General features: G+C 43.8%; 2 protein-coding genes across 2 annotated transcripts in view; one reads left to right on the top strand and one right to left on the bottom strand.

The window, feature by feature from the left end:
- LOC133663137 (solute carrier family 49 member 4-like) overlaps positions 1-7,719 on the bottom strand; it is a 36,297-nt gene extending 28,578 nt beyond the window's left edge. The window contains exons 1-2 of the mRNA XM_062067382.1: positions 7,174-7,719; positions 3,715-3,808 (exon numbers count right to left, since the gene is read on the bottom strand). Coding sequence (XP_061923366.1) covers positions 3,715-3,808; positions 7,174-7,474 — 395 coding nt within the window. The 5' untranslated portion in view covers positions 7,475-7,719. The remainder of the gene's footprint in view (positions 1-3,714; positions 3,809-7,173) is intronic.
- LOC133663138 (HSPB1-associated protein 1 homolog) overlaps positions 7,692-17,648 on the top strand; it is an 11,501-nt gene continuing 1,544 nt past the window's right edge. Inside the window, exons 1-7 of the mRNA XM_062067383.1 lie at positions 7,692-7,841; positions 11,122-11,302; positions 11,371-11,555; positions 14,139-14,275; positions 14,736-14,907; positions 17,241-17,324; positions 17,400-17,501. Coding sequence (XP_061923367.1) covers positions 11,125-11,302; positions 11,371-11,555; positions 14,139-14,275; positions 14,736-14,907; positions 17,241-17,324; positions 17,400-17,501 — 858 coding nt within the window. The 5' untranslated portion in view covers positions 7,692-7,841; positions 11,122-11,124. The remainder of the gene's footprint in view (positions 7,842-11,121; positions 11,303-11,370; positions 11,556-14,138; positions 14,276-14,735; positions 14,908-17,240; positions 17,325-17,399; positions 17,502-17,648) is intronic.

The raw sequence follows: 17,648 nt of genomic DNA, 5'->3' as shown, positions 1-17,648 counted from the left end.
AAATCACCACAGTAAGGATTCATCTTCACAGAGCTGTATTCTTTCAATGCAAACAGTATCTAAGGCAGCATTTTAAAGGTGTTAGTCTAGTCTGGACTTGTATTTGTTCCTGAAACTTGGCATCTTTTGGCCTGTACAAGTGCATCAACACCAGGTGTCGTGTCCTGACTAGCTGTCACTTTCGTTTAACAAAGTCACCGTCGGAATACGGCTTCGATGCTAATGCTATTTCGCTAGCAATTAGGTAGCTGGCTTTTACCGCTGCTTCACTGACTTCTCGGCTCTGGATGAAAGTTGACTGCTGTTTCCTCAGACCCGCCAGCAATTCGTTAATCTTATCTCTTCTCAGTTGTCCTTGCAAGCCGTCATATTTTTCGCTGTGATGAGTCTCGTAGTGGCGTCGAATATTATATTCCTTCAATACCGAAACTTGTTGCAAACACACCAAGCACGAAGGTTTTCCGTGCATCTCTGTAAATAAATAGAACGTGGTCCATTTTTCTTTGAAAATTCTACACTCCTTATCTACTTTTCTCCGTTTGGATAACGACATTTTGGCTAATAAGGGTGTAGCGGAGAGGTAGAGACCAAGGTATTAACAACGTCGTAACAAGCAGCAGATGGCGCATTGATACCGTCTGCTGTTTTCAGTCTGTCTCAGTGATGCGGCTTGTCTTCTACTCTGATGGAAAGAGTGCGCCCCTTAGTGGATAATCCATGAATTGCAGCGAATTTAAAATATTAATTCCATGTCTTTTATGCATTTTTTCCACTTTCAAATTATCCTGCGGGCCTGATCGAACCTCCTTGGGGGCCGGTTCCGGCCCGCGGGCCGTATGTTTGACACCCCTGCTTTAGATCTTCTAATGAGCAGACAAGATGGCTGTGTGGAGGGGTGAAGATGTTACTTTAGATCTTCTAATGAGCAGACAAGATGGCTGTGTGGAGGGGTGAAGATGTTACTTTAGATCTTCTAATGAGCAGACAAGATGGCTGTGTGGAGGGGTGAAGATGTTACTTTAGATCTTCTAATGAGCAGACAAGATGGCTGTGTGGAGGGGTGAAGATGTTACTTTAGATCTTCTAATGAGCAGACAAGATGACTGTGTGGAGGGGTGAAGATGTTACTTTAGATCTTCTAATGAGCAGACAAGATGGCTGTGTGGAGGGGTGAAGATGTTACTTTAGATCTTCTAATGAGCAGACAAGATGGCTGTGTGGAGGGGTGAAGATGTTACTTTAGATCTTCTAATGAGCAGACAAGATGACTGTGTGGAGGGGTGAAGATGTTACTTTAGATCTTCTAATGAGCAGACAAGATGGCTGTGTGGAGGGGTGAAGATGTTACTTTAGATCTTCTAATGAGCAGACAAGATGGCTGTGTGGAGGGGTGAAGATGTTACTTTAGATCTTCTAATGAGCAGACAAGATGGCTGTGTGAAGATGTTACTTTAGATCTTCTAATGAGCAGACAAGATGGCTGTGTGGAGGGGTGAAGATGTTACTTTAGATCTTCTAATGAGCAGACAAGATGGCTGTGTGGAGGGGTGAAGATGTTACTTTAGATCTTCTAATGAGCAGACAAGATGACTGTGTGAAGATGTTACTTTAGATCTTCTAATGAGCAGACAAGATGGCTGTGTGGAGGGGTGAAGATGTTACTTTAGATCTTCTAATGAGCAGACAAGATGACTGTGTGAAGATGTTACTTTAGATCTTCTAATGAGCAGACAAGATGGCTGTGTGGAGGGGTGAAGATGTTACTTTAGATCTTCTAATGAGCAGACAAGATGGCTGTGTGGAGGGGTGAAGACGTTACTTTAGATCTTCTAATGAGCAGACAAGATGGCTGTGTGGAGGGGTGAAGATGTTACTTTAGATCTTCTAATGAGCAGACAAGATGACTGTGTGGAGGGGTGAAGATGTTACTTTAGATCTTCTAATGAGCAGACAAGATGACTGTGTGGAGGGGTGAAGATGTTACTTTAGATCTTCTAATGAGCAGACAAGATGGCTGTGTGGAGGGGTGAAGATGTTACTTTAGATCTTCTAATGAGCAGACAAGATGGCTGTGTGGAGGGGTGAAGATGTTACTTTAGATCTTCTAATGAGCAGACAAGATGACTGTGTGGAGGGGTGAAGATGTTACTTTAGATCTTCTAATGAGCAGACAAGATGACTGTGTGGAGGGGTGAAGATGTTACTTTAGATCTTCTAATGAGCAGACAAGATGGCTGTGTGGAGGGGTGAAGATGTTACTTTAGATCTTCTAATGAGCAGACAAGATGGCTGTGTGGAGGGGTGAAGATGTTACTTTAGATCTTCTAATGAGCAGACAAGATGGCTGTGTGAAGATGTTACTTTAGATCTTCTAATGAGCAGACAAGATGGCTGTGTGGAGGGGTGAAGATGTTACTTTAGATCTTCTAATGAGCAGACAAGATGGCTGTGTGGAGGGGTGAAGATGTTACTTTAGATCTTCTAATGAGCAGACAAGATGGCTGTGTGGAGGGGTGAAGATGTTACTTTAGATCTTCTAATGAGCAGACAAGATGGCTGTGTGGAGGGGTGAAGATGTTACTTTAGATCTTCTAATGAGCAGACAAGATGACTGTGTGGAGGGGTTACTTTAGATCTTCTAATGAGCAGACAAGATGGCTGCAGCATGAAGATGTTGACATGAAGAGTAAAGTTAGCATGCTGACCTCCCACATCGCAACTTTCTATCTCTGTTTGTGTTTGACATCTGGCCTGTGATTGGCTACTGACAGCTCCTTCATTTCACCCTCACCCTGGGAGGACAAGCAGTATAAAATGGGGGCTGGATGCAGATGTAATGGACTTTGGGAGACAGGTGAGGAGGTACATGTCATTAACTAAAACAAGTCCAATTAGAATCGACTGATAATTCTAGGAGTGTCCAGACTCTCGATACTCTTTTTATTTCTGATACTGACATTGATCTGATATGGTATCAGCAGGATACTTGTATCATTTAGTCATGTGGAATGTTATTCAGGTTAGATGAAGTGAAATGAGTCAAACAGAGTTATGAAAAACACTAGCATATTTATTATTACCCGTCTGGATCGGACTGTCTTTAAGTTGAAGTGGAGAGGTAATTTTTTTTTTCCAGTGACACCTAGTGGTCACAATAATTCATGAAGTTAAGCTCATGACACAGTAAGTGGAATGATGCGGACACGATTGTTACTGAATACTTTCTAACATGCCTTGAAGACTTAGTAAGTGTAAGTAATATGTAACTATAATACTTGTTTATATTGACTAATGTCACCTTCTATAGTTCAATGGTTATTACCTATGTCTAGCAAGTTTACCTTTATATTTACATGAGTTCTTCAAGCCAGAGGAACCTTCAAACACTATAAATATATTTACAAGAATGTCGCTTATTTTACATTTTGAAAAAGTCCTGCACCAAAATTCTTGGTTGGACTTCTCAGCAGCAGAATAGTTGGATCTGAGTGAAGAGCACCCTCTGCTGGACGCACAGAGAAGTGTTCAAGGGGAAGTGCACTTTTTTGGAATTGTTTTGTTTATTATTGTTATTTATATATTGTTATTTACATATGAACACTGATATGTATTATTTATATATTATTTACAGATAAATACTGACATTTATATATTGTTATTGACAGATAAACACTGACATGTATTATTGAGGAGGAGGAGGAGGAGGAGCCTTACCAGCGACGGAGGGGCGGGTCTGACAGCGGAATGCTGCGTAGGACCGCCCCCAGCAGCATGAAGAAGGCCGACAGGAGGAGTGACGCACGCAGACCTGCAGGATACAGGAAGTGGTCAAACCAGGCCATCATCTCCTAGTTCACAGGTGTCAAACTCAAGGCCCGCCACCTCGTTTAAAGTGGCCCGCCACCTCGTTTAAAGTGGCCCGCCACGTCCTTTTTACGTGGCCAACCATTGGCCGGCCATATCGTTTAAAGTGGCCCACCACGTCGTTTAAAGTGGCCTGCAAAATACTTTAAAACGAGATGGCCCGCCACACCGTTGAAACGTGTGTGTGTGTATCTCAATCTGTGTGTGTAGACAGATCCCTGTGTGCGTTTTTTAATTTGTGTGGCCCTATTTTGATTTGTGGGTGTGTGTAACAAAAAAAAATCTGTCTGTCCATATTTTGATCTCTGTGTGTGTGTGTGTGTGTGTGTGTGTGTGTGTGTGTGTGTGTGTGTGTGTGTGTGTGTGTGTGTGTGTGTGTGTGTGTGTGTGTGTGTGTGTGTGTGTGTGTGTGTGTGTGTGTGTGTGTGTGTGTGTGTGTGCGCGCGCGCGTATTCAGATTTGTGTAAAACTGATTGGTTGTCTTTTTACACATCACTTTTGCGACACTTCTGTGTAAGATTTGTGTGTCCGTGCAGAGATCTGAATGTGTAAAGAGACTTGTGTGTCTGCAACTTTTCCTTTCCCTATACTCACCACTAGTGGGCGCCCTGCACCCACTCATGTTATTCTGTGTTGAAGACACACATTAGAGTGTCACACTGACAACACCCAACTTGTTCACAACTAGTGGTGAGTATAGGGAAAGGAAAGTTGCAGACGCACAAGTCTTTAAACACCTTCAGATCTCTGCATTTGCACAGAAGTGTCGCAAAAGTCAGGTGTAAAAACACAACCAAAAGGGTTGTTGCTTCACACAAATCTGAATACACATACACATTTTTTTTTACACACACAGATCGAAATACAGACAGACAGATGTTTTTACACACACAGATTGAGATACAGACAGACATGTTTTTTACACACACAGATCGAAATACGGACAGACAGGTGTTTTTACACACACAGATTGAGATACAGACACACAAATATGAGTACACACACACAAACACGTAAATCAGATTACAGACGCACAGATTAGGAAAGACATTTACAAATAGTGTCGCTCCAACAATACTTCCATACTTGCTACAGAACACTTGGACTGTTACTGATGAACTCTCTCCTTCGCCAAAAAGCGTGCGAGGAATCCCAGAGTTCCTCATTTCATGAGTGACAACAGGAAGTGTTTTTCTCCATGGGATGTGGAAGTGGCTTGGTGTTCTCTATTTGCTCACGCCTGGCGTCAGGTTGGGAAACTCAACTTTCTGTTCTCTCGCTATCCTGACTATTTAGGAAGGACTGCAGGAGACCACACACTACTTTACTACTGCACCTTTTAAAGTTGAAGTAGGTGCACACAGTTAGTTAAACAACACTAAAGATGAGGACTTCTTAACACAACTACTGATGCTGTACTCAATAAAGTGGGCTGCTTTTTGTCAGCGAGCAAAAGCGAAAAGACCTGAGAGGACTCGAGTGCCACAAGGACCACTTTGAGAAACATTCCACTGTCACACTTACATGGGTCAGAGGTCAAGATTCAGCACACAAGTGGACCCTGAACGCATCATGACCACTTCATGAACATATTTTACTTTCAGGGAGTTATGCCAGAGTGGACTTCTTACCCACTGAACCACAGACGGTGTGTGTGTGTGTCATATTTAGACAACAATGTGTGTGCGTGTGTGTGTGTGTGTGTGTGTGATATTTAGACAACAATGTGTGTGTGTGTGTGTGTGATATTTAGACAACAATGTGTGTGTGTGTCACATTTAGACAACAAGGAGGGCCTGTCTGTCACCATTAAAAGCAGGTCCCACAGTATCAGTGGCCACGTGTACATGGACAAAATGTATTTATTCTGCTCATAATTCGGATCAGATTGTTACTGCGTACATGGACCCTGAAAAAAAAACGATCCGATTACAAAGTGCATTTTCATGCGTCACACCTTAAATCGGAATACTTTATTTTGACATGCGCAGCACAAACCGTAAACGGAAGTAGAAGCAGCAGTGACTGTAAACAAACACGGCTCCGTGCATTTCTGCTAGTCCGATGTCGTCACGTTATTTATCTTCTTTTTTTTTGCTACTTTTGTTTTACCTCTCTTTTTAAAATGGACCTGTTCTGTGCCCTCCGTGTTGTGATATGTACGGGCTGCCTTAGTTACTGTAGTCGCAGACATGACGTCTTCAGGGCGCGTCCGCATGTTATGCGTCTGAGGCTAGCAGTTAGCAGTAAGGTTGAGAATAAAACAGCTTGTTGAGACAACAACTGGATCTTTCCTTTTATTGTTACATCTGCACACGACACTCCAGACCATACTTATATATATATATATATATATATATATATATATATATATATATATATATATATATAAAATCTGTGTTGGCCCTGTGATGTGGTGGCGACTTGTCCAGGGTGTACCCCGCCTTCCGTCCGGATGCAGCTGAGATAGGTTCCAGCGCCCCCAAAAATGGACAAGCGGTAGAGAATGTATATGTACACTACCGTTCAAAAGTTTGGGGTCACATTGAAATGTCCTTATTTTCAATGAAGATAACTTTAAACTAGTCTTAACTTGAAAGAAATACACTCTATACATTGCTAATGTGGTAAATGACTATTCTAGCTGCAAATGTCTGGTTTTTGGTGCAATATCTACATAGGTGTATAGAGGCCCATTTCCAGCAACTATCACTCCAGTGTTCTAATGGTACAATGTGTTTGCTCATTGGCTCAGAAGGCTAATTGATGATTAGAAAACCCTTGTGCAATCATGTTCACACATCTGAAAACACTTTAGCTCGTTACAGAAGCTACAAAACTGACCTTCCTTTGAGCAGATTGAGTTTCTGGAGCATCACATTTGTGGGGTCAATTAAACGCTCAAAATGGCCAGAAAAAGAGAACTTTCATCGGAAACTCGACAGTCTATTCTTCTTCTTAGAAATGAAGGCTATTCCACTAAATTGTTTGGGTGACCCCAAACTTTTATCTCAGCTGCATCTGGGGTACACCCTGGACAAGTGGCCACCACATCACAGGGCCAACACAGATTTTATATATATAAATAAATGTATGTATGGGCCACATTTTGGTGGCCCCTGCTTTAAAGTATTGACTAAAATGTCTTGAACCAAAAGAAGATGTTCGAAATCCCAACAAGTCAATACTGATAAGACTTGTGTGCAGTGATACTATTGCTCTCTTTGTTGTTAGCAGGAGCTAATCAATAATCAATAATGAGCAGGAAGTTCTTTTGGAAGGTCATCAAGCCACAAAGTTGAGCCTCACCTCTTTTGTCCATGATCCACATGAAGAGCAGCCAGGGCACGAAGCCCACTGGACCCCACAGCACCAACACGGCGATGTCGGACTTGGTGAAGCCGAAGGCCTGGACGGCAGAGTTCTGGATGGGCCCCCAGAAGTTCCACACCATCCCCTGCATGAGGGCCAGCGTGGAGAAGAGTCCCAGGACCAGCCATCTGCGGCCGAACACTCGGCTGATGACCGGCGGCCTTCTCGCCTCGGCGTGGGACGGCACGAGAAGCGGCTGCCTCTCGGCCTCCGCGGCCGCGCTCGACGCGGCACCCATGGTGGACACGCCGGGAGCAGGTCGAGGGTGAAAGCCGTCCTTCGCGGCGGTGAATGGACGCTGTCTCAGTCTGTCTCAGGCTGGCTCAGGCTGGCGAGGACCAAAACAAAAGCGACGCGTACAGAACTGAAGTGCGCGTGCGCACGGGTGTTTGCATTTCCGCTCGAGAAACTACAGCTACTCAGCCGCCATTTTGGCTCGCCTTGTGGCATGAGCTCAAGTCGCGGCGTCGCTCCGTCATCTGAGCCACAATGGAGCAGTTTCATCCGTGAGCGTGTCGAAACCAACCGGAAACACGAGACGTCACTTCTGTCACGTGAACGTTGTTTACTTCCGGCCGAATCTCCGCAGCACGTGCCAGGAGGAGGTAAGTTCCCCCTCTTAGTTTCCAACAACACACCGTTAGCTTGCATGCTAACTACTTTTCTTTAGCACAACGAGACTGTGGCTTCTTCTTCTTCTTCTTCTTCTTCTTCTTGTTTACCACCTTCTGCTGCTTGTTAGTCCATCTTCTCACCGACGGCATAATAGCTTGGAAGTCAAGTAATGCTAACTGGCTTTTACGGTGGCCGAAAGAGGTCAACACGCACATTGATTGATTGAGACTTTTATTAATAGATTGCACAGTGAAGTACATATTCTGTACAATTGACCACTAAACGGTAACACCCCAATAAGTTTTTACACTTGTTTAAGTCGGGGTCCACTTAAATTGATTCATGAGAAATTTATCAATTTAAGTGGACCCCGACTTAAACAAGTTGAAAAACGTATTGGGGTGTTACCATTTAGTGGTCAATTGTACGGAATATGTACTGTACTGTGCAACCTACTAATAAAAGTCTCAATCAATCAATACAAATATATACTATCATCATAATACAGTCATCACACAAGTTAATCATCAGAGTATATACATTGAATTATTTACATTATTTACAATCCGGGGTGTGGGATGAGGAGGGTTTGGTTGATAGCAACACTTCAGTCATCAACAATTGCATCATCAGAGAAATGGACATTGAAACTGTGTAGGTGTGACTTGGTAGGATATGTACAGTGTTTACTTGGTAGGATATGTACAGTGTTTACTTGGTAGGATATGTACAGTGTTTACTTGGTAGGATATGTACAGTGTTTACTTGGTAGGATATGTACAGTGTTTACTTGGTAGGATATGTACAGTGTTTACTTGGTAGGATATGTACAGTGTTTACTTGGTAGGATATGTACAGTGTTTACTTGGTAGGATGTGTACAGTGTTTACTTGGTAGGATATGTACAGTGTTTACTTGGTAGGATATGTACAGTGTTTACTTGGTAGGATATGTACAGCCAGCAGAGAACATAGTGAGTTCACATAGCATAAGAACAAGTATATACATTAGAAATACATTTGATTATTTACATTTGGTTATTTACAATCCGGGGAGGTGGGATGTGGAAGGGGGAGGGTGTTAGTCTAGGGTTGAAGTTGCCTGGAGGTGTTGTTTTAGTGCGCTTTGGAAGGAGGATAGAGATGCACTTTCTTTTACACCTGTTGGGAGCGCATTCCATATTGATGTGGCATAGAAGGAGAATGAGTTAAGACCTTTATTAGATCAAAATCTGTGTTTAACGTGGTTTGTAGAACTCCCCCTGACCCATAAACACTTACACACAGACCCATAAACACTTACATACAGACCCATAAACACTTACATACAGACCCATAAACACTTACACAAAGACCCATAAACACTTACACACAGACCCATAGACACTTACACAAAGACCCATAAACACTTACATACAGACCCATAAACACTTACACACAGACCCATAGACACTTACACAAAGACCCATAAACACTTACACACAGACCCATAGACACTTACACAAAGACCCATAAACACTTACATACAGACCCATAAACACTTACACACAGACCCATAAACACTTACATACAGACCCATAAACACTTACACAAAGACCCATAAACACTTACACACAGACCCATAGACACTTACACAAAGACCCATAAACACTTACACACAGACCCATAAACACTTACACAAAGACCCATAAACACTTACATACAGACCCATAAACACTTACACACAGACCCATAAACACTTACACAAAGACCCATAAACACTTACATACAGACCCATAAACACTTACACACAGACCCATAAACAGTTACATACAGACCAATAAACACTTACACACAGACCCATAAACACTTACATACAGACCCATAAACACTTACACACAGACCCATAAACACTTACATACAGACCCATAAACACTTACACAAAGACCCATAAACACTTACATACAGACCAATAAACACTTACACACAGACCCATAAACACTTACATACAGACCCATAAACACTTACACACAGACCCATAGACACTTACACACAGACTCATAAGCACTTACACACAGACCCATAAACACTTACATACACACCATCTAGTGGTTGAGGGGTCACATTACATGTTTGTGTCACATGTCAGTTGGTGGTAGAGTCCCAGCACCTCTACTCTGGCGGCATCTAGTGGTTGAGGGGTCACATTACATGTTTGTGCCACATGTCACTTGTTGGCAGAGTCCCAGCACCTCTACTCTGGCGGCATCTAGTGGTTGAGGGGTCACATTACACCTCTAAGAGGGCCTGCATGTATTTCAAAGGGCAATGCTTGGATTCATTTGGTTTTCCTGGGAAAATCATTGTAAAATAAAAGGTTCCAGTAGGTTGAAAAATGGCGGTTATAAAGGGGGACAGAAAGGAAGTCCAGTGTGTACTCCTTCAACAGCTGCTGGCCATATTTCACCTCTTGAAGGTCAACATTGTGTAGCATGACGTCATCTTCAAAGTCTTGAAGGTCAACATTGTGTAGCATGACGTCATCTTCAAAGTCTTGAAGGTCAACATTGTGTAGCATGAGGTCATCTTCAAAGTCTTGAAGGTCAACATTGTGTAGCATGACGTCATCTTCAAAGTCTTGAAGGTCAACATTGTGTAGCATGACGTCATCTTCAAAGTCTTGAAGGTCAACATTGTGTAGCATGACGTCATCTTCAAAGTCTTGAAGGTCAACATTGTGTAGCATGAGGTCATCTTCAAAGTCTTGAAGGTCAACATTGTGTAGCATGACGTCATCTTCAAAGTCTTGAAGGTCAACATTGTGTAGCATGACATCATCTTCAAAGTCTTGAAGGTCAACATTGTGTAGCATGAGGTCATCTTCAAAGTCTTGAAGGTCAACATTGTGTAGCATGACATCATCTTCAAAGTCTTGAAGGTCAACATTGTGTAGCATGACATCATCTTCAAAGTCTTGAAGGTCAACATTGTGTAGCATGAGGTCATCTTCAAAGTCTTGAAGGTCAACATTGTGTAGCATGACATCATCTTCAAAGTCTTGAAGGTCAACATTGTGTAGCATGACATCATCTTCAAAGTCTTGAAGGTCAACATTGTGTAGCATGACGTCATCTTCAAAGTCTTGAAGGTCAACATTGTGTAGCATGACATCATCTTCAAAGTCTTGAAGGTCAACATTGTGTAGCATGACATCATCTTCAAAGTCTAGAAGGTCAACATTGTGTAGCATGAGGTCATCTTCAAAGGCCATAAAAAGCTCTCCCCCACACAGGCAATGGCCGCCTTCAGTCCAGAGCAGGCCCGGAGGATTGTGGGTCGCCTGCAGCAGCCCGCGGTCTTCTTGAACATGACGCAGGGCTGGCCGGTCCTCCACTGGACCGCCGAGAACTTGGGCCAACGTCTCGGGGACCGGACCGTCCGCTTCCGGCTGGGGAGGAAGGCGGAGACTAAGGGTAGCGAGGCGGCGTGTTAGCGTCCTGAAAGCCCAGACAAGACCTTTCTTTTGTCTTTCTGCCCGTAGTTCCACTCTTTGAAAGTCAGTGTTCTTACCTGGATGCAAAGATGGATCATTTTCTGGCCTGGGTCAAAGGTCAGGCCCAGGAGGATGTGGGTCCTTTCTGCGACTTCCCCTCGTCGGAGTACTGGGCCTACGCCGACTACAAGTACATCGCCATGTTGTTTGCCGACCAGCCGTCCATGTTTGAGGTAAGTGCTAGTAAAGTGTGTGGAAACATCACAAACTCCGGCAGCCATGTTGAATATTCCACTCCAAATACCTGGGAGTAATTTTATGGAGATTGACATCAGTGTGGTAACACTTCTGCACTTTGACCATATTATTAGGTCAGTCACACTGGAAATATGCACCAATTGTAAAGAGACACATTTGACCATATTATTAGGTCAGTCACACTGGAAATATGCAACAATTGTAAAGAGACACATTTGACCATATTATTAGGTCAGTCACACTGGAAATATGCACCAATTGTAAAGAGACACATTTGACCATATTATTAGGTCAGTCACACTGGAAATATGCAACAATTGTAAAGAGACACATTTGACCATATTATTAGGTCAGTCACACTGGAAATATGCAACAATTGTAAAGAGACACATTTGACCATATTATTAGGTCAGTCACACTGGAAATATGCAACAATTGTAAAGAGACACATTTGACCATATTATTAGGTCAGTCACACTGGAAATATGCAACAATTGTAAAGAGACACATTTGACCATATTATTAGGTCAGTCATACTGGAAATATGCAACAATTGCACATATGCTTGTTTATGCACTCTAAATGGTGAATAACTATCTAACAATTGAGTCAACAGATTATACTCTCTATAAACATCCAGAGACAATACTCCATTTACATGTCGTGGCCTGAAAATTACCCAAATATGAGAGGTATTGTTATTAAACGTGCTAACGCAGACGGACTATTTTAGCGAGTTATTGATAGCAGTGCGCTAATGCTAGCTTACGCTGCTATTGTTGACACACTCGGCTGCTTCTGCTTGGTCTCAAAGTTGCTAAAAGTAAATAGTAGATTATAATTCACCTGCTGGTGTGGCCATGGACCACACCAGTAGCTACACTTTCACATCCCCCAGATGGCCAAATTGACACACACAAAACTTTTTTCAACCCTTTGTGAGATTATGATTAAATCTTCATCTAAACAGAATTATGTGAGCGTCCCAGCGAGAGTGGAAATATTACTGTAAGTGTTTGTTTTTTTTTGTTAGTTTGTATGTTTAGCACCTAGCAATGACGCTAATGATGCTATAGTGTCACAATAAATCTACATCCGTTTAGCACTCGGCTTCTAAAATTTATTTCTCATCCTCGTTGTGTTCGGGCTCAAAAATATAAGGTCCAGGATCATAATTTGTCCCAAAGTAATCCTTGGTTCTCACAAAGCATTGTTGTTGATGGGGAAGGGATCTGTGGTTCCTACCCTATGTCACGGATCACATGATTGGCTTGGTCGTTATGTCAGGGAATGTCTGTCAGATTGATACTATTAGAATCATATCTACATACAGCATACTTGCCAACCCTCCCGTTGTTAGCACACCTCTGTCTGTTGTTAGCACACCTCTGTCTGTTGTTAGCACACCACTGCTTGTTGTTAGCACACCTCTGTTTGTTGTTAGCACACCTCTGTCTGTTGTTAGCACACCTCTGTCGTTAGCACACCACTGTCTGTTGTTAGCACACCTCTGTCTGTTGTTAGCACACCACTGTCTGTTGTTAGCACACCTCTGTCTGTTGTTAGCACACCTCTGCCTGTTGTTAGCACACCTCTGTCTGTTGTTAGCACACCTCTGTCTGTTGTTAGCACACCTCTGCCTGTTGTTAGCACACCTCTGTCTGTTGTTAGCACACCACTGTCTGTTGTTAGCACACCTCTGTCTGTTGTTAGCACACCTCTGCCTGTTGTTAGCACACCTCTGCCTGTTGTTAGCACACCTCTGTCTGTTGTTAGCACACCTCTGTCTGTTGTTAGCACACCTCTGTCTGTTGTTAGCACACCTCTGTCTGTTGTTAGCACACCTCTGTCTGTTGTTAGCACACCTCTGCCTGTTGTTAGCACACCTCTGTCTGTTGTTAGCACACCTCTGTCTGTTGTTAGCACACCTCTGTCTGTTGTTAGCACACCTCTGTCTGTTGTTAGCACACCTCTGTCTGTAGTTAGCACACCTCTGTCTGTTGTTAGCACACCTCTGTCTGTTGTTAGCACACCTCTGCCTGTTGTTAGCACACCTCTGTCTGTTGTTAGCACACCTCTGTCTGTTGTTAGCACACCTCTGTCTGTTGTTAGCACACCTCTGTCTGTTGTTAGCACACCTCTGTCTGTTGTTAGCACACCTCTGTCTGTTGTTAGCACACCTCTGTCTGTTGTTAGCACACCTCTGTCTGTTGTTAGCACACCTCTGTCTGTTGTTAGCACACCACTGTCTGTTGTTAGCACACCTCTGTCTGTTGTTAGCACACCTCTGTCTGTTGTTAGCACACCACTGTCTGTTGTTAGCACACCTCTGTCTGTAGTTAGCACACCTCTGTCTGTTGTTAGCACACCTCTGTCTGTTGTTAGCACACCTCTGTCTGTTGTTAGCACACCTCTGTCTGTTGTTAGCACACCTCTGTCTGTTGTTAGCACACCTCTGTCTGTTGTTAGCACACCTCTGTCTGTTGTTAGCACACCTCTGTCTGTTGTTAGCACACCTCTGTCTGCAGCCAGACACTTCTAGAATGACTTGTGTGCAGGAAGTGAAGTGGGAGGTCTTTGGCTTGGAGGGACGCAACGGGAAGGACAGCACCTTGTGGGTGGGCTCCAAAGGTGCCAACACACCGTGCCACCTGGACTCTTACGGCTGTAACCTGGTCCTGCAGGTCCAAGGACGGTAAGATGGATGGATCCAGTCTGAACACTGACACACATTCAAGTCTTCAAACATGCTACATCTTCTTAAACACACCAAGTCTTCATGGAGTCTGAGAACACACACACACTCACACACACACTCACACACACACACACACACACACACACACAGACACACACACACACACTCACACACACACACACACACACACACACACACACACACACATACACACACACACATACACACACACACACACACACACACACACACACACAGAGACACACACACACATACACACACACACACACACTCTCACACACACACACACACAGACACGCACACACACACACAGAAAGAGACATAGTCAGCTGCATGTAAAAGTGGTTAAAGTGAATGTTGTCAAATGGAGTTCCAGCACAGCCACAAATAGATTGCAGTCCACTTCCTGACACCTCGGTGTACTTCCTGTCTGCAGGAAGTGCTGGCACCTGTTCCCACCTGAGGACACGTCCACACTCTACCCCACCAGGGTCCCCTACGAGGAGTCCAGTGTCTTCAGCCGTGTGGACGTGCTCCATCCTGACCTGACCACGTTCCCTGCCTTCACCAGGGCCAGAGTCCACACTGTCACCCTGGAACCTGGACAGGTGCTTTAACACACACACACACACACACACACACACACACACACACACACACACACACACACACACACACACACACACACACACACAGTGCAATGAAGTTGTCATGTTGTGTAAATGGTAAATAAAAAGAGAATACAACAAAGTTTTCAACTTCTCTCCACTAGAAGACTGCACAGACAACATATTTCATGTTCACTCTGACTAACTTTATTATTGCTTGCAAATATTAGCTCATTTGGACTTTGATGCCTGCAACATGTTTCAAAAAAGCTGGCACAAGTGGCAAAAAAGAGTGAGAACGTTGAGGAATGCACTTATTTGGAACATCCCACAGGTGAACAGGCTAATTGGGAACAGGTGGGTGCCATGATTGGGTGTAAAAGTAGCTTCCAGTCCTTCACCAACAAGGACGGGGTCGAGGGTCACCACTTTGTCAACAAATGCCTGAGCTAATTGTTGAACAACAACATTTATCAACCAGGAATTGAGGGATTTCACCATCTACACTCCGTGATATCATCAGAGAATGTGGAGAAATCACTGCAGGTAAGCCAGGATATTACACACCTTGGATCCCTCAGGCATCAACAAGCCACATCAGTGTGTAAAGTGGAAAAGTGTTCTGTGGTCTGACGAGTCCACATTACTAATTGTTTATGGAAACTGTGGACCAAAGAGGAGAAGAACCTTCCGGACTGTTCTAGGGTGAAAGTGGAAAAGGCAGCATGTGTGATGGTATGGGGGTGTATTAGTGTGTGATGGTATGGGGGTGTATTAGTGTGTGATGGTATGGGGGTGTATTAGTGTGTGATGGTATGGGGGTGTATTAGTGTGTGATGGTATGGGGGTGTATTAGTGTGTGATGGTATGGGGGTGTATTAGTGTGTGATGGTATGGGGGTGTATTAGTGTGTGATGGTATGGGGGTGTATTAGTGTGTGATGGTATGGGGGTGTATTAGTGTGTGATGGTATGGGGGTGTATTAGTGTGTGATGGTATGGGGGTGTATTAGTGTGTGATGGTATGGGGGTGTATTAGTGTGTGATGGTATGGGGGTGTATTAGTGTGTGATGGTATGGGGGTGTATTAGTGTGTGATGTATGGGGGTGTATTAGTGTGTGATGGTATGGGGGTGTATTAGTGTGTGATGGTATGGGGGTGTATTAGTGTGTGATGGTATGGGGGTGTATTAGTGTGTGATGGTATGGGGGTGTATTAGTGGCCAAGACATGGGTAACTTACACATCTGTGAAGGCACCATTAATGCTGAAAGGTACATACAGCTTTTGGAGCAACATATGTTGTTATCATGGACGCCCCTGCTTATTTCAGCAAGACAATGCCAAGCCAGGTGTTACATCAACGTGGCTTCATAGTAAAAGAGTGCGGGTACTAGACTGGCCTGCCTGTAGTCCAGACATTGAAAATGTGTGGCGTGTAAAATATGAGAAGGGAGACTGTTGAACAACTTAAGCTGTACATCAAGCAAGAATGGGAAAGAATTCCACTTCCAAAATGTGTCTCCTCACTTCCCAAACTGAGTGTTGTTAAAAGGAAAGGCCATGTAACACAGTGGTGAACATGCCTTTTTTGCCATGTGTTGCTGACATTACATTATAACTTCATGATTATTTATTTGTTAGTCAGAGTGAACATGAAATATGTTGTCTTTGCAGTCTATTCTATTGAATAGAAGTTGAAAAGTTTGTTGTATTCTCTTTTTATTTAACATTTACACAACATGGCTGCTCTTCTACTTTCTACATGATGTTAGTCACTTAGTGATGAAGATGTTAGTCACTTAGTGATGAAGATGTTAGTCACTTAGTGATGAAGATGTTAGTCACTTAGTGATGAAGATGTTAGTCACTTAGTGATGAAGATGTTAGTCACTTAGTGATGAAGATGTTAGTCACTTAGTGATGAAGATGTTAGTCACTTAGTGATGAAGATGTTAGTCACTTAGTGATGAAGATGTTTACACTGACCACCAAGCATCCAACACTAAAAACGACTTCCTAAAAGTACAAAAACACCAAAACATTTTACTTGCTGAATGAAGCGGTACTGACTAACAGCTGGTGTCATGAAGCGGCACTGACTAACACCTGGTGTCATGAAGCGGCACTGACTAACACCTGGTGGCATGAAGCAGCACTGACTAACACCTGGTGGCATGAAGCGGCACTGACTAACACCTGGTGTCATGAAGCGGCACTGACTAACACCTGGTGTCATGAAGCGGTACTGACTAACACCTGGTGTCATGAAGCGGTACTGACTAACAGCTGGTGTCATGAAGCGGTACTGACTAACAGTTGGTGTCCCGTCAGGTCCTGGTGGTGCCCAGGCACTGGTGGCACTACGTGGAGTCTCTGGATGATGTCACCGTCAGCGTCAACTCCTGGGTGGAATTGGTACGTCTCAGTTTGCTTTCATGGGAGGAGCTGGCGGAACATTCTAGCAGCAGGAAGTCAACTTGTGTCCGTCAGGAGGACGACCACGTGGCGCGGCTCGGCGAGGCGGTGACCAGGACGGTGGTGTGCGCCCTGAAGAGAGACCACGACGCCGGTGACTGGCTCAACCCCACGGAGGTAAACGCTGTTAGCGTGCTAAGCTAATGCTACCGCACACATGGTAAATCTGCATTCTCCTCTTGGCCCAAACTCTTGAATTGTGCGGCATCATGCCCGACCATACCTTCATGCCCGACCATACCTTCATGCCCGACCATACCTTCA

The sequence above is a fragment of the Entelurus aequoreus genome, linkage group LG13 (assembly GCF_033978785.1).
Source record: "Entelurus aequoreus isolate RoL-2023_Sb linkage group LG13, RoL_Eaeq_v1.1, whole genome shotgun sequence".
Classification (NCBI taxonomy): domain Eukaryota; kingdom Metazoa; phylum Chordata; class Actinopteri; order Syngnathiformes; family Syngnathidae; genus Entelurus; species Entelurus aequoreus.
The sequence above is the reverse complement of the archived record's forward strand: the minus strand, read 5'-3'. Positions and strand labels throughout refer to the sequence as shown.